Source organism: Molossus molossus, unplaced genomic scaffold, assembly GCF_014108415.1.
Source record: "Molossus molossus isolate mMolMol1 unplaced genomic scaffold, mMolMol1.p scaffold_m16_p_5, whole genome shotgun sequence".
In the NCBI taxonomy this organism is placed as follows: Eukaryota; Metazoa; Chordata; class Mammalia; order Chiroptera; family Molossidae; genus Molossus; species Molossus molossus.
The window spans coordinates 111,232,113-111,259,922 of record NW_023425388.1 but is presented as its reverse complement, the minus strand read 5'-3'; the positions used below and the strand labels follow the sequence as shown (position 1 = coordinate 111,259,922).

The window sequence follows — 27,810 nt, the reverse complement described above, 5'->3', positions numbered from 1 at the left end:
GGGTCGTGTGGGTGGGGGCCAGTTGATGTGTCTCTCTCACATCGATGTTTCTCTCTCTTCCTCCTTCCCTCCCTCTTGCTCTATCTGAAGATAAATGCAAAAGAAGTGTCCTCGGGTGAGGATGAAAAAAAAATACTGGTTTCCATCTGCAACTAGTTGCATTCATGGATAGGAAACCCGGGTATAGAGGGCCAACTGTATATTTATTTATTATTATTTAATTAAAATTTTTTTATTGATTTTAGAGAGAGAAGAAGGGAGAGGGGAGAGAGAGCTAGAAACATTGATGAAAGAGAACATCAGTTGGCCGCCTCCTGTATGACCCCACTGGGGATCAGGCCCACAACCTGGGCATGTGCCCTGACTGGGAATTGAACCCGCCATCTCTTGGTGCAGGGTCGATGCTCAGCCACTGAGCCACACCCGCTGGGCTGTATATTTACTGGGAAAAAATCCACCTCTAAGTGAACCTGTGTAGTTCAAATTCATGTTGTTCAAGGGTCAACTATAATCCCTTTTCATTTTTTTAAGGATGTTAGGGACGTAAAAAAAGATAATGAAACATAATTTTTGAAAAACAGTAATATAAACCATTGAAAATGTCATGTTCTACTTGCATCTATTTTTCATTGGAGAAGATTGATCACAGTATTAAAAACAGCATCTTTCAGTGTTTTACGATTTTTTTATTTGGCAAAAATAACAAAAATGACCAACCAGTGATTGGTGTAGCCATGTTTTCATTTTGTTTTATTTTCTCTAGGTAACATAAATGTTGCTGGACCTATTTCTTTTAATTCTTTTATTCTTATGAGGGCATTTTAACATTGAGGGTAAAAAAATTGGTTTCTTTAATTCACAGGAGTAAAATTGGTCTCTTAAAAAGTATCGCATGTCAATGAGACACAGTTTGGCTACATTTCTGAACGTCAGAGGAAGACTCAAACCAGGGAAAATGATCCTGTTGTCTGTTTTTTATAGACAGCTGTTGTTGGCAAACTCAGGGCTTATGTTCTGAGGCCAAAGGGAACAATCCAATTTTAGATTTCCTTTCTCCAGACTGACCCACAAAAGAGAGCCAGAAAATGGTTTAGCAGGTACAGTGATGACTAGCTGAAGTAAAGGAAAAATCCCCCAAATGTCCTCCATATAAATTTTCTCCGGGATGTTTGCAGTCAGTGACAAATCCAACATTCCTTTGATTGCGCTAGCGTCTCTGGCACCGGCATGAAAACCACTCTAGTAGAGATTTCCTTTTTTCAGAAACAGTGACTCCTGTATGAAGGATCCAGGAAGAGCATTTTAGAAGGTCAGAAAGAGAATTCTCTCTAGTCTCTCCTTTTCCAGAAAGAGAATTCTCTCTAGTCTCTCCTTTTCCTAGTAACTGTTTCCCTGTGCACCTTGGAAAATATTAGTTCCCCCTCTTGTGTAAGTTAATTTTGGGACTTTGTTTATTCAAAGAATCTTTGATTTGTAGTTGGTGCTAAAATTCACTCTGTAGTAATTAACATATAAAACAAAGGACTCTCAATAATTCTTTAAAAAAAATTTTCTTTATTGATTTTAGAGAGAGAGAAAGTGAGAGGGAGAGAGAGAGAAACATCGACGAGAGAGAACAGCGATACCCAATAGTTCTCATTTCTCTCATGGTGACCTGTGATGCTACAGCCTAAGGATTGGACCTAATGGGATTATAACTGTGCGCTGGTCAGTGGAATTAACACAGACATCATTTTGGTGTTTGAATACTAAGCTATTCTCTTTCTGGTATTGCAGGATTTATTGGTTATGCGCCATCTATCAACCGTATAGTTCAACAGTGGAATCTCCAGGATAATGATGACGATCAGCTCTTTTACACTAAAATTTACATCGATCCACTGAAGAGGGTACGTAATGGCTCCTGCTCCCGTTTTTAGTGCACCCCTTGTCCAAGGAGGCGTCTGGAGCTTCCCGGCAGGCAACAGGCTGAAGAATGCACAGGGACCATCTCAGTCTTGCCAACTTCCTTCGCACGACGCATTGTTCTTTCATCGCAACATATTTATGTGGCAATACAGAACTTGCAGAGGAAGTGTTGTCCTTTACGTCAAGCACATGTGTCCTGCTAGAAATCTGAATTCTGTAGTTACAGGGGGGTTGGGGGGCATGTGACCATCCGTGGTCTGCCCCAGGCCCCAGAGAGAACATTCCTGAGACTGATTTAAATGAAACTTTGGAGAAAATTAAAACCAAAGCTCTCCAATTTAACAATATTTTTAGTCATTGACCTCATATATGTTAATTGTTCATAAGTGGACTATGTATCATAGTTTAAGTTCTAAAAGTGATGAGTTGCGTATTTGCGGGTGCTGTCATTAGGGAATAAGGGTTTTTGAAAGTACATGTAACAGTGGATTTGCAACTAACGTGGTTTCTGTTTCTTAGATAAGTACTTCAGTCGTCTAAATATTTTCATTAGACCTCAATACTTCAGAAACCTTATTCTTAAGCTATTTATTTTTCTTCATCTCTGTATGTGACTGTCCCTCGCCTGTGCCGGGCATAACAGGCTGAAGGACTTGGGCTTGTGTCTGGGGAGAAACCTGCTCTTTTTAAAAAAATGTTTTTCCCTTTATTAATTTTAGAGGGAGAGGGAGAGAGAGAGAGACAGAAACATCAATGAGAGAGAACATCGACTGGCCGCCTCCTGCATGCCCCTCGACTGGGGATCGGGCCCACAACCTGGGCCTCTGCCCTGACCAGGAATCGAACCAGTGCACTTGGTGCAGGGTCAACCACTGAGCCATGCTGGCGGGATGAGAAACCTGCTCCGGTGTGCACGCTGGCCCCATGCAGCATGGGGCCCATCTTTTCTTGGTGTCGCTCAACTGGGAAAGGGCTGCGAGTCTTACTGAGTTGTCTTGGCGTTAGGGTGCTTCTTCATTGTTGGCTCTACAATGTTTTTGGTTGTCTAACCTGCTTAAGTTTCTCTCTAAGCACAAGATTGCATCTGGTTGGCATGTGTCTTAGTCTGCTTGGGTTGCCATCACAAAATGCCACAGACTGCGTGGTCTGAACAGAAGAAATGTGTTGCTCGCTGTTGTGGAGTCTAGACACCTGAGACAGGGTGGCCAGGGTGGTCAGTTTCTGGTGAGAACTCTCTTCCTGGCTTGGGGCTGGCCATCTTCTCGCTGTGTCCTCAGATAGGGGAGCTAGAGGAAGAGAGAGAGACAGAGAAAGAAAGAGGAGGGGAGGGGGAGAGAGAGTGAGAGAACGCACAGGTGCGCAAACTCTTTTATTTCATCTTAAAAGGGCAACATTCTCATCACAAGGGCCCCACTCTCGTAACCTGTATTTAACCCTCCTTGGGGTTAGGGCTTCAACATATGAATTTTGAAGGGACACAGATACTCAATTCATAATAGCATGCAAAGACAGTTTTAGAAATATTGCTATGACAGAGCCATGTAGCTGAAAAACTGGTGCCCTGAGAATCATTAGGTTTGTAAAGCAGATTAATCTTCACGATTGGATTGATTAGTTGCCAACCTATTGGGGCATCCAGGCAGTGTACGCTGAGATAATCACCCCCAAGCTCGGCAGTTTGACACAGCGGAGGTTTGTTTCTCCTGCTGCATGGCCGTTATCAGTCAGCAAGGGTTTCTGCTCAGGGTAGTCACTTTGGGACCCTGGCTGATGGAGCAGCCATCCCCAACCTTGCTGGGTCGCGGGCCAGAGGGAAGGAGCACACTTAGGGTCTCGAACTGGTAATGACCTCCCCAGGTGGGAAGTGATTCCTCTTACTTCTGCTAGCAATTCACTGGTTGGATTAGTCAGAAGGTGGAGATGTGGAAATACTTGGAGAACAGCATAAATGCTTTTCCATACACTCTATCCCCTAATTGAATCAACCATAAAATTATGGTCTTTCTGAAGAACATTGCTGGAATAATTTACGTACGGGAATTAAAAATATTTTACAAAAAGAACAAACCATATTACCATGATAGTGTTGTTTTTCGTCCTTGTTGTCATTTTTAATACTATCTCTGTTCTTATTTTAGGAAGCTTTTAACATCACGTTGGATCACAAATGCAAAATTTTCCAGGCTTTAAATGGAGCTGTAGGTATGCTTCCAAAATACCGTGTTGCTCGTGTGCACAGATGGACACTGGTGTTTTCAGCTGTCTGCTTTGGTATAACCGTTTTGGGGCCGTGCCTAAGGTTTACTGTGTAGATATTGCAACTTTAAAAAATCCGGACTTGAGCTTATTGATATAGTTAAATATATTCCGTTAAAATCTTTGCCTGAGACTGATGCAAAAAAAGATAAGCTTCTGGCCTTAGGTAACTCAGAATTCAATGTCTCACTGTCTGGGACTGTGGATGGATTTTAAATTACTACACCTACTCTTTCACATTTTTCATGATAAGTTCTCTGTATTGTGAGTTACTCAGGAAGGGTAGCGTGTGAGAGTTTTTTCACTTAGCTGAGAGGTACCTGGTAACTGGGCACATTCACTGTAAAGAGTGTGTATGTGTGTGTGTTTCCCTAAAATAGACATATATCTTGATGAAATACACAAATACATTAAAATTAAATAAACAGTACATAAATATTGACATATTAATTCATTAGTGCATTATACTTAACATTTAAAAATACATTACAGCCCTGGCCGATTTGTCGCAGCGATTAGAGCGTCCGCCTGCGGTCCTGAGAGACCCGGGTTCGGTTCCCGCTAAGGGCGCGTACCTCGGTTGCAGTTTGTCCCCGGCCCTGGTTGGTTGTGCGGGTGGCAACCACTCGATGTGTCCCTTCACATCGATGTTTCTCTCTCTCTCTGTTCCTCTCTCTCCCTCCCACTCTACCTGAACAAAAAAAAAAAGGAAAAATGTCCTCGGGTGAGGATAAAAAAAAAAAAATACATTTCAATCCAAGACAATGCTTCAAGGCAGTGCACAGAGTAACAGGATGCTCAGAAGGAAAGAATGTAGTTTGCAGTGCTCAGGAAATGTGAGGGAAGAATCATGAAAACAAACAAAAACACCCTTCTGCTCCATCGGACTTGTATCTTCCCGAAATTTACATTAAGCCTGATTTTTCTCTTTTTCATTTTTGTTGAATTAATTGGGGTGACACTGGTTAACGAACTTGTACAGGTTTTTGTGCGCAGCTGTACAACATAGTCTGTACACTGTACTGTGTGTTCACCACCCCAGGTCACGTCTCCGCCCGTCACCATTGATCCCCTCTGCCCTCCTCCACCTCTCCCGCCGCACCTTCCCTCTGGCCATCATTCTGCTGTCTGTGTCCAGGAGTTTTTTTTCTTTTATTGCTCAATTCCTCCACCCCCACCCCAGCCCACCCCTGACAGCTGACAGCCTGCTCTCTATGAGTCTGTCTCTATTTTGCTTGTTTAGTTTATTCTGTTCATTAGATTCCACATATGACTGAAATCATATGGTACTTGTCTTTCTCTGACTGGCTTATTTCACTTAGCATAATGCTCTCCAGGCCCATCCGTGCTGTGGCAAAGGGTAAGACTTCCTTCTCTTTGACGGCCAAGTAGTATTCCATTGTGTAAGTGTATTGTAACTTTTTTATCCACTTACCTGCTGATGGACACTCGGACTGCTTCCAGATCTTGGCTATTGTAAATAACGCTGCAATGAACATAGGGTGCATATATTCTTTCAACTTAGTGTTTAAGTATTTTTAAGAAATAATCCCAGAAGTAGATTCACTGGGTCATAATCCTCACCCGGGGATATTTTTCCATTGATTTTTCTTTTTTCTTTTTAGAGTGGAAGGGAGGGAGAGAGAAAAAGAGAGAAAGAGAGAGAAAAACATAAACTTTGATGTGTCCACATCGATTGGTTGTCTCCCGCACAGCCCTGGGGCCAGGGGTTGAATCTGCAACCCAGGTACATGCCCTTGACTGGGAATTGAACCCATGACCCTTGGTTCTGCGGGCCCATGCTCTAACCTCTGAACCCAACCGGCCAGGGCCATTTTTAATCTTTGAGGCAATTTTATACTGCTTTCCACAGTAAGCCTGATTTTAAGAACTGGAAATACTATCAGTGGTGGCCAGGTGTAGAAGCCTTGCTCACTGTGTCTCACAGTGTTCTGTTTGCCATGCATCTGCCGTTATCATCTTCACAAAAACCTCGGAAGGGAGGCAGGGATCCCATTTTAAGATGAATAAATTGAGGCAATAATTAACTCTCCTAGGATGCATCACTGTCAAGAGGCAGAGGCAGGACTGCAGAGGTAGGTGCTCTCCGTCCGCCACACACTTCAGGCTGCAGGTGTCAGAGTCTGGTCCTGTGTCGCTGGTGTGCCTGCTGAGTGTGGGAGCACAGGGAGCGGCGTGCGGGAGCACGTTTATAACCACAGGAACAGATGAGTGCATGTGGATGTCCGCTCACATTTTAAATGACTAAAACCTGTTTTTCTTTTTAACTCAGATGAAGTGGCTTTGAAATTTGAAAATGGCAAAGCCAGAGCTAAGAATATATTTTATGAAACGTTACCCGTGGCCATTAATGGGAATGGACCCACCAAGGTGAGTCACAGCGATGTTCCTCTGTTTCCTTCGATGTGGAGCTGGACGGTGGGGGTGGGGGTGGGGGGTCCTCCCCCGGTGCTGTTTCAGGTGAGTGTGCCCCGCGTCCAGCTGAGACTTCTTCCTTTTCCCTTCACACACGTTCTGGGGTAATGTGCTTCACCCCACGCCAGCCGCCCTCTCTCCGGGCCGATGATGTCCAGACCCCGACACTGACTCCCGTTCTCTCTCCTGGACGCCGGGTCCGCATCCCCAGCTGGTAGATGGGTTGTAGGTCTCACAAGACCTGGAGCTCAGGACCTTCAGCTCTGCCTCCTCTTCCTCCCCCCGTTGACGGAACCTGGTTTTACTTTGGCCGGCGTGGCTTCGCCCCCAGTCCCGGCGCTGGGCTTTAGCTGTGCGTGGTGGTTGATCTAGCGTCCTCAGTGCAGGCCACCCTCAGCCCCACCACCACCCTCCAGGGAGCTGGAGCCAGAGTCTGTGCTGAAGCAGAGGCCCCGTCGAGTCACTCACCTGCGAGTGCCCTCCGCGGGCGCCCTCCGCGGGCGTAGGTGTGACGTTCCAAACTCAGCGTGTCTCACAAGGCGCTTTATTTATTTATTTATATATTTATTTATTTAATCCTCACCCGGGGACATTTTTCCTTTTTTTTTTTTTTGTTCAGATTGAGTGGGAGGGGGAGAGGGAGAGAAACATCGACGTGAAAGGGACACATTGAGTGTCTGCCACCCGCACAATCAACCAGGGCCGGGGACAAACTGCAACCGAGATACATGCCCTTAGCGGCTAAGGGCACCGAACCCGGGTCTCTCGGGACCACAGGCCGACGCTCCAACCGCTGAGCCAAACCGGCCAGGGCTCACAAGGCCCTTTAAAATTTTGCTCTGTTTAGTGATCACCCTTCCACCATCTCATGCCCAACTCCTGACACAACAGATGTGCACGCACCTCGTCCAGGTAATCATTCTCTCTCGGCTCCTGCCCTCCTGAAGGACTGTGACCTTCACAAAGCCTTCGCGTTTCCACGTCTGCAAGTCTTTCGTTTGCGCACCTCACTCTCTGGAGCCCTCTGCTGCCAGCGCCCGCTCCTTGCCCACCTACTGAGCCTCTCGGCTGTTAGGTGTCGGCTCTGTCCTGCTCCTGTGTGCGCTTTACAGTATCTGAAACTTTGTCCTTCACGTACATACCTCACACGGGGCAGTGGCAGGATTCACCTGTTTGTTTTTTTCTTTATTGATTTGAGAGAGAGAGAGAGAAATATCGATGAGAGAGAACATCGACTGGCCGCCTCCTGCACGCCCCCCATTGGGGATTGGGTCCACAACCTGGGCATGCGCCCTGACCGGGAATCAAACCGGTGACCTCTTGGTGCATGGGTCGCTCCACCACTGAGCCACACCAGCCCGGCAAATTTCACTGTTTTTAATCTCTCTTACTTACAGGGCCTTTAGCCTAAGAATTGTAGAACTTATTTCTACCCCATTCACTTTTCCCCTCTGGTTCAGCACATGCGCAGCTTATATTAGCCATACAATAAATGGAATCTGGATGTCTGAGTCTAAACAATGTAAGGATCTAGCATTATTTTGGGGAGTTTTTTTATATTTCTAGTTGGACAAAATACTCATAAAATTGCTGTGGGTCATCATAACTGTCTTTAGGCAAATTTGACAAATGGACTGATTTTGTCTAGAAAAACCACTTACGGTATCTGTGTGTGTGTGTTGTGTATGCATGTGTTAATTTGTGTGTGTGTGCAGTTTCTCTGTTAACCCTCTGATACCTTGGTGCCTGTTAGCAAGGGTCTGTACAAGCAAACATCTACAACCAAAGTGTATTGTTCCTTTTGGGCAACGTACTATTTTAATCAAATTTAAAAGTCTTAAAAGAGGGAGCATGGTTTTGAGAATTTAGCTATTGTGGTTCAGTGACTTCAGTGTGATCACCAATTTCTTACAAATTCCCAGGATCATCTCTTTGGCATGTTAACAAAGTGACTAAAAGATTTCTCACAAGAAAAAGGTCACTAATCCTTAATCATTTAGAAAGGCATACTAAGAAATTTTAAGTCTTCTGGGAAACACATTCTGGGCTCTCACTGTTTCTGGTATTTTAAGCAGTATGATGATTCTATTATATTTTCTCTGACGTGATCCTTGCTAGTCTATCTTCCTGTGATTTTATTTGGCAACAAAAAATGTAGTTTTGAAAATTATTTGGTATAATATAAAAAATTGAGAAAAGGTTTTATAAAAAGTATTCAATTAGTGCTAATACTTTATTTAATAATATTATGTTAAAGTTAAATAGACAAAGTACTCATCAGTAGATGAGTGGATAAAAAAGCTGTGGTACATGTACACAGTGGAATACTATGAAGCTATCAAAAAGAAAGGTCTCTTACTCTTTGAGACAACATCGAGGGACCTGCAGAGTATTATGCTAAGCGAAGTAAGTTACTCAGAGAAAGACAAGCACCACATGATCTCACTTGTTTGTGGAATATAATGAACAAAAGAAGCTGACAAACAAAATAGAGCCAGTGACATGGAAGTAGGGGACAGACTGACAAACCTCAGAGGGAAGGAGGGGGTGGGAAGAGACAGACCAAAGAACTTATATGCATGTATGCATAACCCATGGACACAGACATTAGTGGGTAAAGGCCTTGTGGGGAGGGGTTGGGAGTGGGGTGCAGGGGGTCAGTGTGGGGAAAGAGGGGTGGATATATGTAATACTTTCAACAGTAAAGGTAACATTTTTTTTTTTTTTGGTGTAAACAACAGACATTTATTTTGTCACGGTCCTGGAGGCCGGATATTCCGCACGGTTAGTTTCCCGGAGGCCTCGTTGCTGGGGCTGCAGGTGGCTGCCTCCTCCCTGTGCCCTCTCATGGCCTTCACTCCGTGCTCCTCTTTGGCTTCTCTTCTTGTCAGGGCACCAGTACTGTGAGAGCAGGTCTTCACTCTTATGACCCCACTAACCTTCGTACCTCCTTAAAGACCCTGTCTCCAAATACAGTCCCATTGTGGCTTAAAGCTTCAACGTACGAACTTTGGGGTTGCCCATTTTAGTCCGTAGTGCCTAGGTCGAGTGTGGGCTGGAGATGAGTGAAGCTCTTCGGAAGCGAGGCAACGAACAAGTACTGCTCGCACTATGATGCACCCGCGTTTCGGGATTGAATTCATTTTGAAAGTGGAGCTAAAGCATTTATTATAGGTGAACTCTTTCTTTCTCTAATCTTTAGTGTTGAAAGTATTACAGATATCCCCCCTTTTTCCCCCATTGATCCTCTCCTCCCCGCTCCCACCCCCCTCCTGCCTTCCCCAAACTGTTGTCTGTGTCCATTGGTTGTGCATAAATGCATATAAGTTCTTTGGTTTATCTCTTCCCATCCCCACCCCCTCTTTCCCTCTGAGGTTTGTCAGTCTGTCCCCTACTTCTATGTCTCTGCATCTGTTTTGTTTGACAGCTTATTTTGTTCATGATGTTCCATAAGTAAGTGAGATCCTGTGGTGCTTGTCTTTCTCAGACTGGCTTGTTTAGTTTAGATAACACTCTGCCGGTCCCTCCACAGTGAGTGAAGGCCCGTAGGGAGGGGTGGAGTGGAGTGGAGGGGAGGTCAGTGGGGGAAGAAGACGGGAGAGATGTAATACTTTGAACCATAAAGGCTAATTTTTAAAAAATTAAAAACAAACTAGCCAGAAAGTATGAAATAAAAAATGTTATAAAACAAACAAACAAACAAAAATAATATTAACTAGAGGTACATGAGTATATCCCACTTTTCCCTGTGTACAGGCAACAGGGAAAGAAAGCAGATTACTATATATATATATATATATATATATATATATATATATATATATATTCCTTACCTGAGGATACTTTTCTATTTATCATCAGACAGAGTGGGAGGGAAGGGGAGAGAGAGACAGAGAGAAACATTGATGTCATAGAGCCACATCAACTAATCGACCGACCAGCTGCCTCCCGCAGGACCCAACAGGGCCGGGGACAGAACCGCAACCAAGGTATATGCCCTGGACTGGAATCGAACCTGCGACTCATTGGTCCACGGGCCAACACTCTCACCACTGAGCCAAACCAGCCAGGGCAGATATAAACTTTTAAAAACAATCATGAAAAGCTGAAAGGATTTTTTATATGAATTTTATAAGTTAACTTTACTTATTATTTGATTTAGTGAGGGTTGAGTATAAAAATACAGTCCCCCCTCCCCCCATTTGCTGGGGATATGTTCCAAGACCCTCGGTGGATGCTGAAACAGCAGATAGTACCGAACCTTACATATGCTATGTTTTTTCTGCACACACACATTCTTTCACTTGAAGAAGCACTTACAGCTTCTCTTTGTCACATACAAATGACCAGTATCGCCCCTCTTGCACTTTGGGGCCATTACTAAGTGAAATAAGGGTGACTTGAGCACAATCTCCGTGATACCCCAGCAGTCGGTCCTGTAACTGAGAGGGCTACTAAATGCCTAACTACTAAGGGACCAAACAGGTGTGGCGCGCACACAGATTTGGTACCTGGACAAAGGGGCGGTGCACATCCTGGGCAGGAGTCAGCCGAGAGACCTAAGGTTTCATCGGGCTGCTCAGATCAAGGTGCAATCTAAAACTTAGGGAATTTTCCTTTTACTATTTCAGACCGAGTGAGGTTGAGCGGGGTAACTGAAAACCTAGAAAGTGAAACTGTGGGTAAGGGGAACTACTCTGTATTTATAATCCATAAAGGATACGTTAATTGTAGTGTGTTTATAGACCAAAGTATATAAAAATGAGTTTATTTCTTAATTAGTTCCTTTCTCTAAATCTCATGTAATTCTTAGGAAGGACAATTTGAAAATAACTTTAAAAATCGCGAATAATCTCCCATATTGTTTTCATTCATAACTGCTTTCAGTTGATGTCCTCTAGCATACATCTGTGAGCATTCGTATTTTCCATAATGATTTATCAATAATTTTGTTCTTTTTGAAAAACTTTATTTTTATTGCTGACACTATTACATAAGCCCCCATTTTCTGGCCCTTTGGCACCTCCACCAGCCCCCCCCCCCCCCCCCAGCCATCTCCACACTATTCTCTGGGACTATGAGTTATGCGTATATCTTCTTTGGCTAATCCCTTCACTGTCTTTCATCCATTTTATGTCTTTTAAATTAGCATTTCATTTGAAATATGTTTCTGTATTCTATGTAATTTTCATACTTGTCTAGAGAAAATCAAATATAGATCAGTTTTTAGATAGAAACTATGAATTTTGGTGTAAAGGTTTACTTTTTATTTTTGAAGCTCATTTATCGTTAGTAACACATCATAAGAGGCTCTTTTTTTAAAAAAAAAAAAAAGCAAAATATGTTTTATTTTTGATTGAGGCTATTTCAGCCTGATTTTCAATTTTTTTAACATGCTTTTTTGGGACAACTTTTATAAGAGTTTATGAGTCATACTGATGACATGGGCCAAGGAGCAGAACTCCTTGTTCCTGAACATATGTTCCTGAGACCTTTATTTTAATACAGATGGGAGAAGAGATTTGCAAACAACAGCTCCAACAAGGGGTTAATATCCAAAATATATAAAGAACTCACACAACTCAACACCAAACAAACAACCCAATTAACGAATGTGCAGAGGACACTTCTCTCGAAAAGACATACAAATGGCCAGCCGATATATGCAAAGGTGATGCTCAACTTCATTCACTAGCTGTTAGGGAAATGCAAATCAAAACTACAGTGAGATACCACCTCACACCTGTTAGAATGGCTGTTTTCAACACGACAAGTAAGAACAAGTGTTGGAGATGTTGTGGAGAAAAAGGAACCCCCATTCACTGCTGGAGGAATGTAAACTGACACAGCCACCATGCAAAACAGTATGGAGGTCCCTCAAAAAATTAAGAATAGAGTTACCGTGTGATCAGCAATCCCTCTTCTGGGTATCTACCCAAAAAACTGGGTATTCACAAAGATATGTGCACTCATATATTCATTGCAACATCATTCACGGTGGCAACAACCGAAGTGTCCTTTGACAGAGGATGGGATAAAGATGTGGTCCTTATAGACAATGGAATACTAAGCCATAAGAAAAGCTGAAATGCCCACCTTTTCTTTTAAATGTCAGATACTATACATCTTAAAGGAATCATGATGAAAGTGGTGGCCTTTTTATACAATCAGAAGTTTAACAGAACAAGACCGTATTCCCCAATTTGTACACGAAAAAGTCATTCCTGAAACTGATTTGCAATAAAACTTTAATTTTCTTGTATAAAAACCACCATGCCTGGGTGATTGTGTATGACCTTGAATAATTGAATGATTTAAAACGAGAAAGGATGTGGTTGGAAAAGTTTTTTGCCAGCGGAATGACATGATGCTTGGACACGACTTGGGATTGTGAAATAGGGCCAGGAGAGGGCTGCCACCTAGTAGCTGGAGGCTGCCCAGAACAGCCAAACACATAAACAGTTTCCTGCACTTTCCGAAGCTGCCAGCATCAATGTCTGCAGTTCTTAATGAAGAAAACAGATACAGATGGGAGGCTGGGTGGTGTGTGAGCTCGGCCTTTGTGGTGAGAATCCAAGAGGGGAGATCTCCAGTCCGAAGCCATGATTTCAAAGATATGTCCGCTCTCTATGAAAATGAATTGAGGTAGACAGTAGGATGGTCATGAAATAAAGTCTTAATTTTGAGAACTAAAAGGCATGGCTTTTATGCGCAGACCTTTTAAAAAATACCGGTCACTTGTATATTCACATTGAGATTCTAATAGACTGATCAGTAATTCATGAAATGTATATTTGATTTTTAAATGATATTTCTGAGGTGCGGGGAGGATGAGGCTATATATATAAATGGGAATTTTAGATATGGCCTACTATATGAGGGATTGTTTTTTCTTTTATGTATGTATATTTTAAATAGTTCTTGATTTGGGAGAGAGAGAGAGAGAGAAACATTGATGAGAAGGAACATCGATTGGCTGCCTCCTGCATGCCCCCCACTGGGGATTTGGCCCACAACCTGGGCATGTGCCCTGACCAGGAATCAAACTGATGACCTCTCAGTGCATGGTGCACTGAGCCACACCGGCCACGTGGGATTTTTTTCTTTCTTTAAAAAATATTCTTTCTCAGGATGTTTTAAACAAAACTGTATTTCCCACTAGCCTTAAAACAAAAACAACTCTTTTGCAAACATGCTAAGTAAAGTGATGTATTTTCAAATAAATCACTTTATTGTTTTCCCTCAAGGCCATGATTTTGTATAGAACATGAAGGATTAATGTTTGCATCTGCGATTTGACAACGGCAATTTTGTTGTTGTTGTTTTAGAGACACATTAGCGTGACCATGTTGGCTCTTGAAAGGTCAGGAACAAATGTCACAGCTACACATTTCCTGCCTTGTAATTTGTTTCCTGAATTGTCATGTAGCTTATGAGGAACGTGACTGAGTTGGTTGCTGTTCATGTCCTCTGTGTGCTGTCCAGATTGAAGGTAGCTCGGTCTGCGGTATCTGACACAGATTTTCCCACTGTGATGGATACTGTACTTGTTTTAACAGTATTTTCAGTTTCAGCACAATAGGAATAGAAATGGATCTCAGATAATTTGGAGGATTTTTGTAGAATGGTACTGGATGATCATCTTGGTTGCGCTATACATTAAGATTTTTTTTTTTTTTTTTGGTCTTAGGAAGCTAGAAAAATTCACTGTACGTTTTGACCATCATATTTAATGGACAAACATGTTTTTATTTTGAGCCCACCTCACCTTTCCAGTGAAGAGTCACCGATACATGCATAATGAGGATTTTAGTTGCTTCCTCTTAAAAGTCATAAAGTCACAGCCAAAGCTAGTTGCTGCAGCTTCAGTGTCTTGAAGTGAAATAATTAGCTTGTGAGAAGGAATAATAAAATGTAAAAGTCTGCAGACATTCATACCACCACAGATATTAATATTGCAGTAGAAAGGGTAGTGATTTTTTAAAAAGTAAATCGGCAGACTGTTTCCTATGATGTTTCCATCTAGGGATATTGAAGATTTGTTTGAGGTCTGAGAACATGTCTGAGAGTGTTTATCTCTTTTTCTCCATCCATCTGCTCTCGCTCACTCCCTCAACCAGAGCACACACAAGGACAGAGATTTTACAGAAAAGAAGGAATGCCAGTCGGGTCTTAAGGGGAGGAGATGAGCCTCAAAGGAGGATAGATCTGAACTGGGTGGGCGGGAAGCCGTGTTACGTTAGTTTCTTGTCGATAGGATTTTTGGGGTGGCTGTAACGAGGAGCTTGTTCTGCATCTGTGTTCATCTGCAAGCTTTCCTTTCCTGAAGCCAGTGCCTCGGAAGCTAGATCACAGCGGGCAGCATCGTTCCGTGCCTTTGGGTACTCAGGTGTATACGGTACTGGTTTGAGTGGTAATGGTTCGTAAGAGGTCCTGCCCCTCCCATTGACTGTAGCGGATCCTTTAAACATTTATCTGATGACTCATTTATTCTTTACATGACTGCTTTTATTCATGGTGGTGTTTTTCTAATAAGTCTCGTTAGCCCAATTAAAACCGTATGTTTCATTGTTGGACCTATTTCTTCAATTGTGTCTCTACTGGTATCATTCCTTATATAATGAAATTGAATGACCTATATGGTTTATGATGCATTTTTTGGCATTCTTAGCAAAGTTTGACCTGCTTTATGATTCATTGTCTGGAAATAATGTTGTTCAGTGTGTAACTCTAAGTGATAAATATCAGTAGAATTATTAATGAAATGTGCCTAGTTACACAGACCAGTTACATCGAAGGAAAGTACCTTGAGAGGCTTGAGAGGAAGGGATTACTTTTGTTAATACAGTTCTCCTTCATTTACTAGATTCTCCTGAATTATTTTGGAAACTATGTACCTAATGGATGGACACAGGATAGTGGCTGCACTCTTTGTGAATTGGATACAATTGACTTGTCCTCAGTAAATGTGAGTGGAATTAACTGTGTGTGAAATATAGTAATAAAAAAGATATTGTCATGAAATACAGTGATTTGTAAAAAAAAAGGGGGGGCACATTATTATATAGTTTTGATAAATAGATAATGGAGTTATAAAGCTAAAACATGATGATTCAGAAAATTGTTAGATTTGTATATATCTGAACTATTTTTTAAAGCAAAACTAGCTAATGGTTGACCCCAATAAAAGGGGCTTGGTTATTAACATTGAATAGCTTACCATGATTAGGTGTTCTTGTTTTATTTAGTTTGTTAACCTGTTAAAAGCATTGAGGAAAAAATGGTTACAGTGCTTCAGCATTTTTATTGACTAATTTTATCTGTGCTTAATTTTAAATGTGATCTAAAAGTAATAATATATGATTATGTAACTAAGGACTATTTTAAGTATTTTACATATAGTAATTCATTTAAACTTCATAAAATGTTTCAGTAGATAGCATTATTGACTGAGTTTTACGATGAGAAAACTGAGGTATGTACAGATTAAGAAACTTGCTTAAGGGTATATAATTTCTTTGCGTTGGAGGTGGGATTTGAATTGTAGCAATCTGGCTTCAGATCCTATATTCTTTTTTGTTGTTGTTTATCCTCACCCAAGGATATTTTTCCATTGATTTGTAGAGAGTGGGAGGAACCGGGTAGGGGGCTAGAGAGAGAGAGAGAGAGAGAGAGAGAGAGACATCTGTTGGCTGCCTCCTGCACGCCCCCTACTGGAGATCGAGCCTGCAGCCCGGGCGTGTGCCCTGACCAGGAATTGAGCCAGGACCTGTCAGGCCATGGCACAATGCTCAATCCACTGAGCCACACAGGCAGGCTAGGAGCTTTTTAAAAGATTTTTTTCCCTTGAGTCACTTTCTTTTTTTAAATTAAATTTATTGAGGTGACATTGATTAATAAAATTGTATAGCTCTAAAGTGTACAGTTCTATGATACATCACTTGTATAATTCACTGTGTGCCCACCACCCAAACTCAGGTCTTCTTCTAGCATCATATATTTGACCCCCTGTACCCTTCACCACCCCAACACCTGCCTTCCCTCCGGTAACCACCGTGCTGTTGTCTGTTTTCATTTGTTTTTCCTGTTTGTTCTTTTGTTGCTTTCAGTTTTTTTTTTTTTTTTATATTTTGTTGTTTTTTTTGAGAGAGAGGAAGGGAGAGAGAGATAGAAACATCAATGTGAGAGAGAAACATCAATTGGCTGTCTCTTGCAAACTCCCTCTGGGGATCAAATCTGCAACCCGGGCATTGAATCAGGACCTCTTAGTCCACGGGACGATGCTCAATCCACTGAGCCACACCTGCGGGGCTACTGCCTTCAGTTTTATGCCCACATGTGAGTGGAATCATGTGGTTCTGGACTTTTTTTGGTCTGATTTATTTCACTTAGCATGATATTCTCAAGATCTATCCGTGTTGTCACAAATGGCAGTATTTCGTCCCTTCCTATGTCTGAGCAGTGTGCCATTGTCCCTCCACCTGATTCTGAGATTAGTCGCAGTGTGTGCCTATCACTCGGGGAAAAATTGTTCTGGTCCCATTTCAGAGGTTTGCAGATAATGTGCCCTGCAACTCGACACTCCTCGAGAAACTTTTTAAATAGAGCCCTCTTTTCTTGAAAATAAGAGTTTTTAGCCGTCTCTCAGATAACAAACTGAATGTTTCCTTTCTGGAAAGAATGCCAGACTGTGTCTGAGGGAAGCTGCCTCATGCCGATGTTTAAAAATATATCCTGACTTTTTTTTGCAGCAAATAGTTCTGTACCCTGGAGGGAGAGTTAATACTTTTTATCTGTTTGGTTTCATGTATATAAACTTTCTGGTGCAAAGTTAGAAAAATATTTATATTAAAAATTTTTAAATCTTTTGTATATAGGAATAAATTTCTTGATTCTTGGGCTATTTTGTCTTACAGCCTATTAAAAAATACTAGATCCCAGCTGGTGTGGCTCAGTGGACTGAGCATCATCCCATGGACTGAGAGACTTGATTTCTGGCCAGGGCACATGCCCAGGTTGTGGGCTCGATCCCCAGTACGGGGTATGCAGGAGGCAGTCGATCAATGTATCTCTCTCACATCTGTTTCTCTCTCTTTCCCTCTTCTCTCTCTAAAAATTCAATTAAAAAATATATATATATATTAGAAGGGAAAACCACTCTATTATACAAAATAAATTTTTATATGTTTTATATATATAGTAATTATGCAATAGTTTTAAAAATTAAAATTATATGGGTAGTTAAGATCTCAGTCCTACCATATTCTTAAATTGGGCCACAGGCAAGCTTCTTTATATGTAAAAATAAGAATGGCTATCTCAGAAGGTTGGTAGGAGGGTAATATGGAATTTTATATATACATATATACATGTATATATGTGTGTGAGTATAAATTATATTTTATGTGTATAAATTTTATACATATGTGAATTTCTAAGCCTTCCCTAATGTTAACTCTTGTTGTGGTTATCATTAGACTGATAATGGAGATGTAGCATATTGAAGCCTAGCTCTTTAGCTACTAGTTTATGTGTCTCGGTTGCTTAACTTTTCTAAATTCTATTTTTCTCACATGTAAATTTTGTATAGGTAACTTTAAGGTTATGAAATTTAAACAAAATCTGTTTCATTTGTTAAGGGAGAGTTTTCTTCACTATGTACTTATTCTTTTATTATGACGAGCTAAAGGATAGCTATTTTGTCTTTAGTTGTTTGTGCTTGTTTATTCACTTGATACTAAATATTTGGGTGTTTGAGTGAATTGATTAAAAAATTTCGTAGTGTTCAAGGTGTAGGAGGTACCATGTGGAAAAGAGAGAGGTACCCATTTAACATCTGGGTTTTAACAAATATTTAATACTTAGATTCAGTCTTCAAAAGATGGTTTTATTCTTATTTATTTAAAAAAAATGAATTGATTTTAGAGAAAGGGAGAGAGAGAGAAATATCGATGTGAGAGAAAAACATTAATCGGTTACCTCCCGTGCACTCCCTGACCTGGGATCAAACCTACCACCTTGTGGTGTGTGGGACGACCCTCCAGCCAGCTGAGCCACACTGACCAGGGCTCAAATACAGTTTTAAGATGACATTATAAAGAAGTCTTTCATATAGTTCTGGTAATAACAGCATTACATGGTTGTTAGGTTTCTGATTTCCCCAACCATCTGTAAGTTTTCAAGTCGGAATTTTCATTTCTTTTTCTAAATGTTGCTTGTCACAAGGACTGAGAAATATAATGGATATTTAAAAAGTTGGTATGCAATGAATGAAGATAAATTGTCCTCTAAAACATACTCAGAGCACTTAAGAAAATATATAAAATAGATGCAAGATAAAAAGTATTAGTGAAAGGAAATCACTTTCCTATATATAATAATGAAGCAGAATAGTACTTCATTTTCTATATGGGTAATGTATACATATGAAAATTAGATTCTATGTAATAAAATTACATTAAAGGAGTTTTTCAAGGGTAGAAATAAAGGTTCAAGACCTTCATAATTGCTTTAGTTGAGCTACAGACTAACCTCTGAACTTGAAAGAAGAAGCAAAATTAGCATTTTGGTTTCTTAGATGAAGCTGTAATAACATGCAGATCTGAAAGAAGTTTCTTTATGGACCATCATAAAGGAAGCGTTGAATCGTAGAGTAAGCAATTAATTACATCAGTGTAATAAATGTGACAGAGAATTTCCTCTTCCAACGTAATTCCTAATGCCAAGCTATGGGTAAGATCAATCACTTTGATGGGGTCTACACAAATGTATTTTGAGTGTTAGAGAATTACCATGGGACCATTCAAATTTAGCCCATTGCGTTGAATTAGTATTCTAGTAAATGTGATGTTCTGAGTAAGACCTGAATAGAATTTAAAGAAAAATCACACTAATGATAATGTTTTCTTATGTTTGCTATGAAATAAAGGTCTATCCAAATGTAACAATAGGAGTTTTTATTGAGCAACCAACCCCTTTCCTACCTCGATTTCTGGACATATTGATGACACTGGATTACCCCAAAGAAGCACTTAAAGTCTTTATTCATAACAAAGTAAGTATTTGAAAGGTGAATATTTTATGTAACAAGTATTTATTTTATTTGGAACTATTTGTTGTTATCTATTTGTGTCTGAGAAAATCCACTGGGCTAAATTAAGTAAGGGATTTGGGGAGTAATTACTGCCCTGGCTTTTTAAGACCTAAGGATAAGAATCTAGAAACTAGTATCATAATATTGGGATAAACTTCATGAAAGCAACATATTTTGTAGATCAAAAATGGTTGAATATTAGCCATTTCCTGTGACTCAACTTAGTCTATAATGAAGAGATGTCCAAGGGCCTTCTATTCCTTTGCCTTTGGGTTAGTTCTGACACATTTATAGAACCTGTCATTCAGTTGTTACCATAGCAGTAAAACTTGAAGCATCTTGCAAGTAGAGAATTGTTTTGATTCGTCACACAATGGCACATGGTTCCCCAGAGGACTGAATAGAATCAATTCCTTCAGAAATATTTAGCGCCTCCCAAACAATTCCCACATAGAATCCAAACTTAATAACATTTTTTTCTCAATACTTTTCCATACTAGCCTCTTTCCTGATTTAACACGTGGCATGTAACATCATCTAGAAAAACCCGGGAGCTGTGAAGTAGGCTCTGTTCTCTCTTCTGTTCCAGTAAACTTTTGTTTACCGCAGTCGGTTCTGACTCATGTGCATGCCGGCTAATCATCGGCGTTTTTCTGAGAGTATTTTAAATTTACAGAAAAAGCAGCTAAAATAAGTTTAAAAGGGTGAATCATTGAGTATTTGCTTTGTAAAATGTTCTGTGCATATATTTACATCAAGGCGTTTTCCTTTTCCATACAGGGTTTTACCGTTGTGACTATTTTGTGTTATTACTTATTTATTATTGTATTATTTTGAACAAATGTAAGCCTACTTTTGCCCCACCCTGCATTGTCTTTTATTTATACTTTCTTTTCTTTCATAGGACCTAAAACTCCTTGTTGGCAGAAGCTTTTCTCTTCTTTTATTTAAAATTAAGTCTATGTAGCTTTTATGTGGTAAGGAGTTTTAATAGGCTATAAAAAGCTTTTAAAACTACTGGATGAGATTTGATACATAAAAAGCTCTGAAATGCTCTAATGAGGGGGAAATAATCTTATCGAAGTTTTAGCACAGTTCAAAGTTTAATAAAACTATTCTGATGCCTTGGAAACACTGGTTTTGTATAACCACAGTTTTATATGTGACCATTATTTTTTCTCTCTGGCTTCACAGAATATTGAAATATTTATTTCATAAAATTTCTGTTTATAACTTACATTAATCATTGAACATGAACTATTGCTCATATTAGGTTTAACATAAATTTTTAAATGGATATTCACACGTCTAACCTTCTCAGGCCATAAGGCATTTCCACACCATTCCCCCATCTCAGCCAGAAACAGTTGATAACACCCGGGAATGAAATATTTATGTGAGCACTTGTCTAGGAGTAAATGTTAAAATAATATTGAGATATCTTCTCTTTAAAAAAATATAATATGTATCTATTTTAGCTTCTATAGATGACATTTAGGTGATATTTAAATAAAACATTTAATTTGGTAATTGAGTGACTGTTGAATAGTAGAATTTACCACTTTGAATGTGAACCCATCCCTGCATATGAATACTACAGTCGTCTTAATTGTCTTACCTTCTTATTCATTTTCTTTTTTTAAATATGTTACAGGAAGTTTATCATGAAAAGGACATCAAGGTATTTTTTGATAAAGCAAAACATGAAATCAGTACTATAAAAATAGTAGGACCAGAAGAAAATCTAAGTCAAGCCGAAGCCAGAAACATGGGAATGTATGTTTTAATAAATTAAATTAAACAATTTGTACTAAAGAAACTTTTAAAAAAATGGCACCCTAATCTTGGATTATAGGTGTGTGTGAGGGTGTGTGAGTGAGTGTGTGTGTGTGAGTGTGTGAGTGTGGTGAGTGTGTGAGTGTGGTGAGTGTGTGAATGAGTGTGGTGTGAGCGTGTGTGGTGTGAGTGTGTGTGTGGTGAGTGTGTGAATGAGTGTGGTGTGTGTGTGTGGTGAGTGTGTGAGTGAGTGTGGTGTGAGTGTGTGGTGAGTGTGTGAGTGAGTGTGGTGAGTGTGTGAGTGTGGTGAGTGTGTGAATGTGGTGAGTGTGTGAGTGAGTGTGTGAGTGTGTGTGGTGAGTGTGTGAGTGAGTGTGGTGTGAGTGTGTGTGGTGAGTGTGTGAGTGAGTGTGGTGTGAGTGTGTGTGTGTGGTGAGTGCGTGAGTGTGGTGAGTGTGTGAGTGTGTGAGTGTGTGGTGAGTGTGTGAGTGTGGTGTGTATGGTGTGTGAGTGTGGTGTGTGTATGAGTGTGTGTGTGAGTGTGTGTGTGTGAGGGTGCGTGAGTATGTTTGTGTGAGTGTGTGTGTGAGTGTGGTGTGTGTGAGTGAGGGTGCTTGAGTATGTGAGTGTATGTGTGAGTGTGGTGAGTATGTGAGTGAGTGAGTGTGGTGTGTGTGAGTGTGGTGTGTGTGAGTGTGTGTGTGAGTGTGTGTGTGCTCATGGACTCTCCACTGTTAGACTCCCTCTGTGCTGCTCTAATGGTCCAGGGGAGTTGTTTACATTTTTATTTTAATGGCTAAGGGACCACATATTTTATCAAACTCTGAACTGAACTACAGAGTTTAAAAAATGGACAAGTGTATAGTATGGCTTACATAAGCAGTGATTTTAAATGTGACTCTCTGGGGGTTGTGTGCGGTAGAGATGAATGTTTTAGACTAAGGGCAAGGAGCTCCTACGTTCTAGTTTCCTGCTGCTCTAGAAAATACTGTAACAGGAACTATTTCAGGTCCTCTGTTCAGCCCTTTTAATACTTCAGCCAGATTACTCATTCACTTCTGTCAACAGTAAAAACAGCCTTTTACTCAGGAAATGTTAATTGACTAGTCCAGGCGGTGGGCTTCAGCTGCTGCTGAACAGGCGCATCAGTCACGGTGACGTCTCATTCTGTGCTGTCAAAGTGGGGGATCCAGCATGGTGACTGGGGTGGGGGGCATGGGGTGTGTGGGGAAACAGGCCTCAGAAAGACCAGACCGTTTTTACTAACGGTTCCAGAACTTGCTTGGTGGAGAATCCTTGGGTCCACATTCAAATGTTTTTTTGAAATTATTTGTACGATTTCAACTACTTACTGCCTGGGGCAGTGGTTTGGTCGCTGCTTAGAAACAAGCGTGGTGTGGAGATACACGCGGACAATAGCTGACAGTGGTAACCGGGAGCCCAGAGAGAGAAGACCCCGAATGCAGAAGCCGTAATACGGGGAAGAACTTCGTGCATCACAACTGGTTCTTTCCTTGGTGTCCTGATAGGACACTGCAGACTGTACCAAGAACAGTCAGTGCCCCTGGTGAGAAACAGGGCGGTAACAGTCTTAGAAGGAATCCAGTGCAAATCAATTTTAAAAGTACGAATCCCTAAAGTCATTGACTTGTATCTCCAAGAGTCACTAAAAACCGAGTTGATGGATATACAGTATTTTGCAATGTGTGCATGTGTGTGCACGTGTGTGTGCAGGTGCAACATTTTGATTTTTTGAAAAAAAACATGTTGCTGATAAATACATTGGGGTAAATTGCTTTTCTCTTTTAGAGAGGATTTAATTCTAAATTACAAATTGCCATTCTGACTGGTTGTTTTATACCCTAAAATATTTACTGGCTGAAAACATATTTCACCTGGCCTAAACTTTTTAGTGTTGCCTACCTGTGAACATCTTGATAAACTGACTGTTTTGAAATTCAAAGCAGTATATTTCCTTTTGGATGTTGTCTGACTACTTTGATTAGAAAACTATGTTAGAGAAAATTTATTTTATCTATAAGCTTTATATTATCATTTTCCAACAGCAAATGTACTTTTTTAAAAATAATTCTTATTTCATTTCTTTTCCAATGTCAGGGATTTTTGCCGTCAGGATAACAGCTGTGAATATTACTTTAGTGTGGACGCAGATGTTGTTTTGACGAATCCAAGGACCTTAAAAATTTTGATTGAACAAAACAGGTACTATATAAAATTCAAGGTCAATTTATTTTTAAAATGATGATCATTTTCTTAATCGGGGGACACACTGAGGGCATTTGTGGAAGGAACAAATGGGAAGGAGCAACTTGAGGGAACTCACACTAAGTCATTTTCTACACCATATAAACTTTCAACTCTAATTAGTCTTGTTTGAAAGGAGTCAAATAGAAAATAACCTGATAAAAATTGGAAGTTTTTTAAATTCTCACCCGAGGATATTTTTCCATTGATTTTCTGATAGAGTGGAAAGGGGGAGGGAGAGAGACACACATACATTGATTGGTTGCCTCCTGCAGAACCCCACCCAGGGCCCGAGGACCGAACAGCAACCCAGGTACATGCCCTTGATTGGACTTGAACCAGCGATTCTTTGGTCCTTGGTCTGATGCTATAACCACTTAGCCAAACCAGCCAGGGCTCATTTATTTTTTTATTCACCAGATATTTATTGGGCACTTTTACTGCACTAGGGACTATTGGGTCTCTAACAACAATGAAAATATTTGATCTTATATAGCTTAATTTCTGAAATACTTAAACAATCAAGGTAGTTTCACTTTTTTGGACATATGTAAGGGACTTTTAAGAGTCATTTTTATACTTTCATTCACATTTTGAGTTGCTTTTATTACTCTTTTTAAGAAATATTATTGAAAATCAGCAATGTACTTATTCAAGAAAAAGTGTGGGGAAGAAATCTCTCTCTGTTACTTTAAGTATTTTGGACTAACTACATGAATGTTAAGTGAACTTTATTGTTCTATTTGTCATGCTAAATCCAAAACACATAGTACTGTAGTCATAGATAAAAAAGTTACATGGCTTTTTTTTCTTTCTCTTTAGAAAGATCATCGCTCCTCTTGTAACTCGCCATGGAAAGCTGTGGTCCAACTTCTGGGGAGCCCTGAGCCCCGATGGGTACTACGCGCGATCTGAAGATTATGTGGACATTGTTCAGGGGAACAGAGTGTGCGTTACTCAGTTTAATCTTTAATGTAAAACACCGTGAGTTAGAGATGGGGACTTGTTCATATTGCTTGAAAATGTTTCCTATTTATCCTTTTTCTTTATGTTTAATGGAAATGTGAAAACCTGGGATCCTGAAATACTAGTATAAACTAGTATTTTACAAAAAAAAAAAAATGTTTTTAAAATTTTAAATCTCCAAAGGAGCGAACTCACTGTTGTGGGAAATACTAAGAGACAATATATGGTTACCATGGCTAGCGATTTTGTGATTGATTATGAGAAGAGTAATATTCTTTTTTTTTTAATCCTCACCCGAGGGTATTTTTCCATTTATCTGCAGATAGAGTGGGAAGGAGAAAGAGAGAGAGAAAGGTAGATAGTGAGGGGGGGGGTGGGGAGAGAGAGAGAACAATCGATGTGAGAGAGATATATTGACTGATTGCCTCCCTCATGACCCTGACCGGGCCAGGGACAAACCACAATCAAGGTACATGCCCTAGACCGGAATTGAACCCACGACTCTTTGGTCCGCGGGCTGACACTTTAAGTGCTGAGCCAAACTGGCCAGGGCAAGAGTAATATTCTTTAGTTAAACATTTTGAAAACCAATTAGTTTAGCTGATTTATTTAGTGGCCAGGATGCAGGTCGTTTTGATAGCTCTTAGAACATATAAAGGAACCAACAAAAACAACACTCTGAATCAGAATCTTCCAACATTTCCTATTGCAAGTGTTTTCCATGTAAAATATTCTGCTTTAAAGATCAATTTACTCACTGATATCTAATTTCAATTTCTAGAATTTGAAAAAAGTAGACTTGTCACAAAGTATGTGCATGACTGATATATACTTCAGAGACAACAGTTGATATTTTTTGAACTAGAAAATAAACACAGTTGAAAGAGTAGCTTTGTTCCAGGGTAATATAATGGAAAACGGTGCTTTTCGTCACACAGACAGTGGGCCAGAGTGACCGAGACCGTAAATGCCTTCCCTGGTTTCTCAAATGCGTCAGCCCAGTTAAAAAGGGAAATCATTCTTTCATGACTAAAATATGTGCCCTTAAATTTAGAAAAAAATTTTCACACTTCTTGTTCAATAGTTGAATCATAAAAAGATGTTTGGTTTGTGAAAGTAGCATTGGGTGAACGTAATAAGTTTGAACGGTATAAATGAGATAAAGGCTTTTGTTTGCTGCAGTTAAGAAGCAGATTGCTGAGGAAACACTATTGAGATTATATTCTGTTATTTCCAAGTACTAACATTGTCTCTGGGATTCTTTGTAGAGACCAAATGCCTGATTGTGGGTACAGTAGAAGTTAGGGTTCCCTGAAGTAGAATAGGGAATTCCTTTTTATTTAAGTTGCTGGAGGCATGGGTGATCTTTTGTCCAACCTCCTGTCATTGTCTAAAGTGTGGGGATAAGAATAAGGTAGAGGTTGTTTTTTTTTTTAATTTTTTTTTATTTTTATCTTGTTAATACCAGAATACTCTTTATGTCCAAGAACTGCATGAAGGAGTGACATCTGATGACTTATCTGTGTGTGTCTTCTTTCTAAATTGAAACTCTGCACTCGGCCAGCGAATAATTTCTGAATCAGTTGACACAGTGTATATTTTTTATGACCATTTCTCTTGAGGCTCATCCAGTAAGACAACATTATATCCTGTTCTTTTCCGGAGCTCCCCTCGCTGTTCTCGCAAAGCCATAGGCATGCCTGTCCCTTCGGGCGGCTCCGTTCTTACTTGTTCTGATGCAGTGAATCATGTTCGGAGTGAGGAGATGGGTCTGTGGAAGAACGAGCAATAAAACAATGTACCTCGCATGTTCTTCTGGCTGTATTCCTTCCCATCTTGCCCTTTGTACAAAAATTTGAGATGCTTTAATAAATTCCAAGGGAATATGTTTTAGGAATTTAGGCTATATGCAGTGTTGTGCTGGTAAATGTCTAATAGCTGGTTCTTGGGGTTGGAGGATGTCCTGCTTTCTGGTGTTTGCCAGTTTCTGTGGTGTAAATACTTCTACCATGGCTGATTTCAGTCTTCTAGTATAAAATCACCACGCATAGAGTTGGGAAGTGAAATGACAAGTCAGCTTTGGGGAGCCAGTATAAACTAGCTCTAGCAAACCAGTTGTATGTCATTTTTTTTTCTATCAAATTGCTTAATCTTCAATGAAAACACCTTTGGTAAAATAGAATATTATACTCTGTAACAACTAGGTGTGGGGTGACAGCCAAAATGCCAGACAGGTATCAACCTTAAAATAAAGTTTATCTAGGAAGGTAGTGATTTATCTCATAAAAATGTGGTATATACCAAATGATCTCATATATATATGTGTGTGTGTGTGTGTGTGTGTGTGTAGATATGTCAGTATTATTAAATGTGTTTTCATTTTCATGTCATTTGATTCAATAATTCATATATATACAAAATTTAAAACATATAAGGCATTTGTTTTTAAAACAAAAATAAAACTTTAAATAGTTTGTATTTATGGCATTTTAGAATGTCTTCTCTTTACTTTCAGAGGAATATGGAATGTCCCGTACATGGCTAATGTGTACTTAATTAAAGGGCAGACACTCCGATCAGAGATGAGTGAAAGGAACTATTTTGTCCGCGACAGACTGGACCCTGACATGGCCCTTTGCCGAAATGCCAGAGAAACGGTAGGGTGTGCGGAGGTGGCGTGCCGTCGCTCTAGTACGCAGCTTGCTTTCCCGGTTGATGTGCTGTTTGAGGTCCTTGTTCCTTCTGATTTAGAAATACTAGCCAATTTTTTTGGTTCTGTCTTGACAAGTTGGGAACAATTATGGAGAAGAGTTTGTGAATATTTACCTATGAAACATTTGAAAATTTAGGTTGGTACTTAGGGCCACTCATAAGCAACAGTGGGATTCAATAATAAACATTAATTTGTTACAAATCAGCTCAGCATTTTTAAGAATTCGTCTTTATTTTCATTTGAAATTCTGTATTGAAAACTTGACCTAATTAAAAATAATTAGATAAAACCAGGGTGAAATGATTGTTTACATATTTAAGAACATACTTTATTCTGAAAATCAATGTCCACACTTTAATCTGTATAAAAAATTAACAATACATTGCTATTCTGCAAA

At 40.0% G+C, this 27,810-nt stretch overlaps 1 protein-coding gene across 2 annotated transcripts in view; it reads left to right on the top strand.

Annotated features, from left to right (window-relative positions):
* The window catches only part of PLOD2 (procollagen-lysine,2-oxoglutarate 5-dioxygenase 2), a 109,142-nt gene that overhangs the window by 71,978 nt on the left and 9,354 nt on the right, over positions 1-27,810 (top strand). For both annotated transcript variants that reach the window (XM_036242761.1, XM_036242760.1), the window contains exons 5-13: positions 1,777-1,889; positions 4,047-4,110; positions 6,458-6,555; positions 15,467-15,568; positions 19,529-19,654; positions 21,348-21,469; positions 23,588-23,692; positions 24,557-24,682; positions 27,216-27,357. In XM_036242761.1, coding sequence (XP_036098654.1) covers positions 1,777-1,889; positions 4,047-4,110; positions 6,458-6,555; positions 15,467-15,568; positions 19,529-19,654; positions 21,348-21,469; positions 23,588-23,692; positions 24,557-24,682; positions 27,216-27,357 — 998 coding nt within the window. The remainder of the gene's footprint in view (positions 1-1,776; positions 1,890-4,046; positions 4,111-6,457; positions 6,556-15,466; positions 15,569-19,528; positions 19,655-21,347; positions 21,470-23,587; positions 23,693-24,556; positions 24,683-27,215; positions 27,358-27,810) is intronic.